General features: G+C 34.7%; 2 protein-coding genes across 4 annotated transcripts; both read left to right on the plus strand.

Annotated features, from left to right (window-relative positions):
- Positions 1 to 502: 502 nt before the first annotated feature.
- LOC145057361 (protein MOS2-like) lies at positions 503 to 4,872 on the plus strand. 3 transcript variants are annotated; one of them, XM_079005178.1, is made up of 4 exons: positions 503 to 2,106; positions 3,219 to 3,436; positions 3,751 to 4,077; positions 4,156 to 4,872. In XM_079005178.1, exon 1 carries the CDS (start codon positions 856 to 858, stop codon positions 2,080 to 2,082), a length of 1,227 nt encoding a protein of 408 aa, XP_078861304.1. In that variant the 5' UTR covers positions 503 to 855; the 3' UTR covers positions 2,083 to 2,106; positions 3,219 to 3,436; positions 3,751 to 4,077; positions 4,156 to 4,872. The 3 variants fall into 3 exon arrangements, with proteins under 3 accessions (XP_078861304.1, XP_078861305.1, XP_078861303.1); XM_079005179.1 differs by having other exon boundaries at positions 3,279 to 3,436; XM_079005177.1 differs by lacking the exon at positions 3,219 to 3,436.
- Positions 4,873 to 5,191: 319 nt separating this feature from the next.
- LOC145058105 (uncharacterized) lies at positions 5,192 to 6,179 on the plus strand. The gene is made up of 2 exons (XM_079006025.1): positions 5,192 to 5,630; positions 5,731 to 6,179. The coding sequence occupies exons 1-2, from the start codon at positions 5,192 to 5,194 to the stop codon at positions 6,177 to 6,179; spliced, it is 888 nt and encodes a 295-aa protein (XP_078862151.1).
- The last annotated feature ends 379 nt before the right edge of the window (positions 6,180 to 6,558 follow it).

A 6,558-nucleotide genomic window follows, 5' to 3' on the forward strand; every position in this document is an offset into this window, starting at 1 on the left:
TCCTTTTGTTTGGTAAAAGTAAACGAATTTTTAAGGGCGTTTGTTTTAGCTTATTAAGGGTTTATTTTTCGAGAGCTTATATTTTATAAGCTCATTTATTTAACCTTATTTCTTGACGTAAGTCATAATAAATTGATAAGTTGAAAAATAAGTTAGAAAAAAGCTTATAAAAATAAACTCTTAGGTTATGTTTGGCGTGCCATAGCTAGCTGATAAGCTAGTTTATTAATTTTTTTCTTACGTTGTAATGTTTGGTAAGCCAAAAAGTAGCTTATAAGGTAGCTTTTTAAAAAAGTTATTTAGACTAGCTTTCTAAAAATTTTAATTTTTTTTTCAAATATACTCCTAATTAATTATAAAAATATATTTTTTTATGTCATTTTATATATTTTAGTTAGTTTACCAAAAGTTATTTTATTTCATCTAGTTTTTATGTTAGTTTTTCGGTCAGAACTATCAAATATAAACACCAAATTTTTTTATATTTTTTTAAAACTTGCAGTTACATTTTAGCCCTTGTAATCTTAGTTTTCTTCACAATCTGGGCAATTACTCATGCCATGGATCCTCACCTTTATATCTTCATCGAACCCTAGTTTATCACCTGCTGATTTCTATCGACGGCAAACACCCTGGCTTCTCGATCGAATCTCTTTTTGGCGGCTATTAACTGAAGGTATTTTTATTTTTTGTATCTCGACACGAGTTTTGGCAAACCCAAAACAAGGTGACACCCCATTCTTTTACGAACCCTAATAATAATCCGAAGAGGAATTGCTTGAAAAACCTTGGTCTTGATTGATATACAGATCGCCAATTCCCACACCACCTTTAAATCTTCCCCTTCAGGATACCATGAAACTATCTTTTTCCCTTTCATCTTCAAAACCCCCAAAACCTACTCTAAAATCATTGCAGGATCAGCCATCATCGTCTCTGAAAAAAGAATTCGTCACAGAGTTTGACCCATCCAAATCCCTAGCGGATCGCAATTCCAAAAACCCTGTTGTGATTGCTCCGATTTCCAACGAATGGAGACCTCAGAAAAAGATGCGGAACATCGATCTACCGGTCAAATCCGACGACCCCAACCTTGAATTCGAAGTCATGAATCATACTGTCGAGCAAACCGATCCGAACATCACATATGGTCTCAATCTCCGTGGCAAGAAAGATTCTGCACCTGATTCAGAATCAAAAGTCCAGAGATCCCAATCGACTTCCTCGATCGATAATTTGATGTTGAACAAGTTGAGAAACGATCTGGAGAGGTTACCGGAGGATAGAGGGATGGAAGAGTTCGAAGATATGTCTGTGGAGGACTTCGCATCTGCTTTGCTAAAAGGGTATGGGTGGGTTGAAGGGAGAGGAATTGGGAAGAATGCCAAAGAAGATGTCAAGGTAGTTGAGTACACAAAAAGAACTGGGAAAGAAGGGTTAGGGTTCGTGAATGATATGCCCATGCCACCGACCACTGAAAGCAACAACAGATCTACAAAAACCAAAACAGAAGGTGTTAGCAATGGGGAAAGAAAAGAGAGTAGTGGTGATAGGAGGAGTAGGGAGGAGGTGAAAGGGCGGAGTGGTGGTGGTGATAGGAGGAGCAAAGATTCAACAGTTCACCGGAGTCACAGTCAAAGAGATGAATCAAGTTATGATAAGCGTAAGGGTAGTAAAAGGAGGCATGAAATTAGTCCTGCTCCTACCACTTCAAAATCTTGGTTAAATAGTCACATTAGAGTAAGAATTATTAGCAAACAGTTAAAAGGAGGGAGATTGTATTTACAAAAGGGTGAGATTGTGGATGTTGTGGGCCCCACTACTTGTGATATATCCATGGATAATAGTCGGGAGCTTGTACAAGGTGTAGAACAAGAGTTTCTTGAGACTGCACTCCCTAGACGAGGCGGACCTGTTCTTGTTTTGTATGGTAGGCATAAGGGTGTTTATGGGAGTTTGCAGGAGAAAGATAATGATAATGAAACTGCAGTTGTTCGTGATGCAGATACACATGCTTTGATCAATGTTCGATTAGAGCAAATTGCTGAGTATCTCGGAGATCCTGATGATATTGGTTACTGATTTGATTTGTTGTTCATGATTCAGGTTAGATTTTCTGAAAACCATATGAGAGTGTACAACTTTGTGATTTATACTGGTTTGAATTCAAAATGGGTTCAATGTCTTGCATCTTTATTACATTTTGATGTTCTCGGGAATTTGTTTTTAAGCTTTTGTTGATTATCATTTAAAATGGGTACATGTAATGTAGTTTTTATTCATAATCACAATATTGTCGACATGTTGCTTAATTTTCTGTTTAAAGTGTCATATTTTTATATTCTGTAAGGTGCAGACAAAGTGTTTGATTAAATGTCTGGGTGAATATCTATGTTTTTTGGTTCAGTTTTTTTCATTACCTTTAATGATTTTAGCGTAACCATTTACTTTGTTGAGAGTTGGCCTCTTATTACTTTAATTGAATTTCAATATGATCAAGTTGCTGAGTAATTAGCAATTTGTAAACACCTAATGGCTGGTCAATGGTCAAACCTATGATGTATGGTTAAGAATGCAATTTATTGAAAAACTAATGGAAGTTAGTAAGTAGAGATTTATTCTTTCCAGTGAGAGAGCACCCATCATCTTTCTTTAGATCTCAAGATTATTTTATTACCGATTTTTCTATGATACCAAAAATATGGTTTTAGATTTTTTAATTTTTTGAACATCAAATCAAATTTACTCATAAATTATTTCTTAATTCCACATACCCTTAAATAAGGTTTGCAAAATGGAGATTCTAACAGAATTGTTTTTGGGTTTGCAAAACCGTAAAACCGTAATCGTAAAATCGAATCGGAATCTTAAGATTCTACAAAAACAATCTAATTATAAGTTTAAACATGCAAAATATATCATACATTAGTTGATTGTCTCCAAGGTGTAGAATGTTTAAAACATTTGTGATGGCTAATATATATCATTTCCAATCTAATCTAACATAACAATAACATCCATATCATTTCTCTCTTCTAAATTCAAATCATCTACTACAAATTTTGATTACAATGATTTCAAAAGGCTTAGGGGTTTTTTGTTTGGCCTCTTAATGATTTCATAAAGAGGCTGACTCTGAATCGTTCAGAGCGTTTGGTTGACACTATTTCAGCCTCTTAATCAGCCAGACATTAAAAAATATTATCTTATTCGGTCAGATGAGATAAGGAGGAGTCTGGATGGTAATTATTCCTTTCATACCCTTGCCCTAAAAACAGATACAAGACGTCCGCCACTTTTTTTCTGCGCCCTTCTTCTTCTTCTTCGAGCGTCTTCTTCCCCAAATCCTCTTCCCTGCGTCGATTTCAATCGGCCACCGTAGGACCTCCAACGCCGGACAACCTCTGCCTTCGTCGTCGTCTCCCCCGTTTCACCGGTACGTTTTTCTATTTTGTCTAGCATACCTCGCTTCCTTCTTCCTTGCGTTGATGTGCTGTTGCTGTTTCATTGTTGTATTGCTGCTGTTGCTGTTTTCATGTTGATTTGTTGTTTTCTTGCTGTTAGATGTGATTATAAGTCCGAAAATATGTGTTCTTGCTATTTTGTTGTTGTTTCTTGCTAATTTGCTATTTGTCTGTGATTGGAAGTTCAAAAAATATGTGTTCTTGTTGATTTGCTGCTATGATTTTTTTTTTTGTCATTGCTGAATTTTCTTGCTGAAACATGTTGTTGGTGAATTTTGAATACTAGACATTGCACAAATGGCACAAAAAGGCCAAGAATGAATTGGAAACAGATATAAGGTGTGGAAAAAACATTTTTTGAAGCTTGTATTCAAGAAATTACTACTTATGGGCGTGAAGGGAGTAGTTTGAAAGCGAACTCATGGAAGAGCTGAAAGATTGAAAACAGATTACAATTTTTTAGTTGATCAAAAGCAAATGAAAAACCGATACGACTACTTGAAATCAAAGTATTGTGCTTGGTTGAAATTAAAAAAACAAAACAGACAATGTCTATAACCCCATGACTAACACGTTTAACATGGAAGAAGACGAATGACAACTAGAGATCAAGGTATTGTAATTTTTTATAGGAAGTAATATATAATAATATTTTATAATATTTAATAATATTTATAATATTTTCAAGCAGTCAAACAGAATGGTAGAAACTTTGAAGACTTCTCCACTAGTGTACCTTGATCTTTGTGTTCAGTTGTTTGATGGTTCGGCTGCGACTGACATTCATGGTTGAGGGCCATCTTTTACACTTCCCCACCCCTCTCATGACTCACCCGACATTAATTTAAATGACGTCGATGGTATTAATGTAACTCACATGGAAAGTATACCCGAAAGTCCAAATGAAGGAACCTCTAGTGTTTTAAAAAACAAAGGAGGTAAAGGAAAAGGAAAAGCAGCAATCAACGCAAAGATCGTTGAAGTCGGTGATGAAATTAGCAAAGTTGCAAGAATGTTAGTGGAGAAACATAAAGAACACGATATGGCATCATGTATGGAAAAGTTGGTGAAAATGGAATGGGGAATATCTGATCCAAGATACCAAACGGCTGTTTTGCTTTTTGGTGAAAGTGCTGATCTTAGAAAAGTTTGGTTATTTCTTCCGACGGAAGCTTGTGAGATGTGGTTAAAGAATGCCGGATCAAAGTATGGCTTGATGTGATGGTTTTTTTAGGATTTTATGTTATGTGTGTCGTTATGGATTTAAAATGTTAAACTTTTTAGTATTTTATTTGATGTGTGTTATGGATTTAAAATGTTAAACTTTTTAGTATTTTGTTTGATGTGTGTTATGGATTTAAAATTTTAAACTTTTTTAGGATTTTATTTGACATTATTGTGTTTAAAATGTTGAATGTTATATGTTGTTTGACATTATGTTTTTAAAATGTTGACTTTTATATGTTGGTTGACAGGTGATATTGTATATTTCATGTTGCTTTCTTGGTATTGGATGTTTTTAGCTTCGACAAGAATAGAAAGGATAAGCGACTTGAATTCAACATTGACCGGTCATGAATTTATGCAAGAATTATTGCATGGATCTTCTTTACGATGTCATGAGTTGATGCGCCTTTCACGAGAAGCATATGTACTACTATGCAACCATTTTAAACAAAAAAATTGGTTGCAAAGTAGTCGGTCTATAACCACTGAAGAAAATAGCTATGTTTTTGACTGTCATCGGACACAATGAGCGGTTTAGAATGGTTAAACGCAGATTTCAACATTCAACAGAAACAATTCATAGGTGTTTTCATGAGGTTCGAAATGCGATGATGAATTTTGCAAGAGAAATTATTGTGCCAACATATTCTAGTGCAACCACAAATACATCAGGACGACATAGAAGGTTGAAAGAAATATTTCCGGGAGCGATAGGTGCGTTAGATGGAACTCTTGTACATGCAGTCGTGCCTGCTGACCAACAAACTCGTTATAGGGGAAGAGGAAAAGGTGAACGTTATCAAAATGTTATTGGAATTTGTAATTTTGATATGATATTCACGTTTGTATGGGCCGGTTCGGAGGGCATAGCACACGATTCACGAGTTCTAAAAGAAGTTGTATTTAACCCAACTTCCGGCTTTCCATTTCCTCCGTTAGGTTTGTAATCTTTTTATTTTTTTTTTATTATTTTTTTAACTTTGATTATTAAATACATTATCTATTTTTCATATAACAATTGCAAAATTAACATTTATAGACAAATATTACCTTTGTGATGCCGCATACACCAACACTCGTGGATTTATGGCTCTCTACCGCAATGCGAAGTATTGGTTATCGGATTTTCGAAGACAACGTGCATTAACCAAAGAGGAAAAGTTCACCCATGCTCACGCACAACTCAGAAATGTTATTGAGCGCGCTTATGGAGTTTTAAAGGCGAGATTCCCAATCTTAAAGCAAATGACTCCTTATCATTTTCCAATACAAAGAGACATAGTGCTTGCTTGTTTTGCAGTCCATAATTTTATTAGGAAATGTAATATTCGTGATCAATTATTTATGGACTTCGAAGAGGAAACTATGTTTACTACTAAAGAAAGTGGAGGAAGTGATGACCAAAGCGTACATGACATTCAATGGAGTAACCAAGACAACAAATATATGGCTAATTTGCGTCACCAGATTGCTAATCAATTACTTTAAAGTTGTATGCTTTCACGATTATGTTTAATTTGGATGTTGTATGATGTTTAATTTGGATGTTGTATGAATTTTAATTTGTATTTTGTTTTATGTATAATTTGGATTTTATATGAAGTTTTGTATTTTATTTATAATTATTTTCAAATTCAGTATCATTCAACACAATCATTCAGTCCAACCAATCAATAACAAATAGTTCAGAAGGATAAAATGGTTATTTTCACCGTTAAGAGACAGATATTCAGATGTCTGACCAAACATCAAATTATCATTCAGGTATAGAATCATACAGACCCTCTACATCATCCAGACATCTGCATCATCTAGATATGAATAATTCAGATGCTACCAAACAGCCTCTTATACAAATCTAGAACAT

Source organism: Lactuca serriola, chromosome 6 (genome assembly GCF_051521515.1).
Source record: "Lactuca serriola cultivar US96UC23 chromosome 6, Lser_US96UC23_V15, whole genome shotgun sequence".
Lineage (NCBI taxonomy): Eukaryota > Viridiplantae > Streptophyta > Magnoliopsida > Asterales > Asteraceae > Lactuca > Lactuca serriola.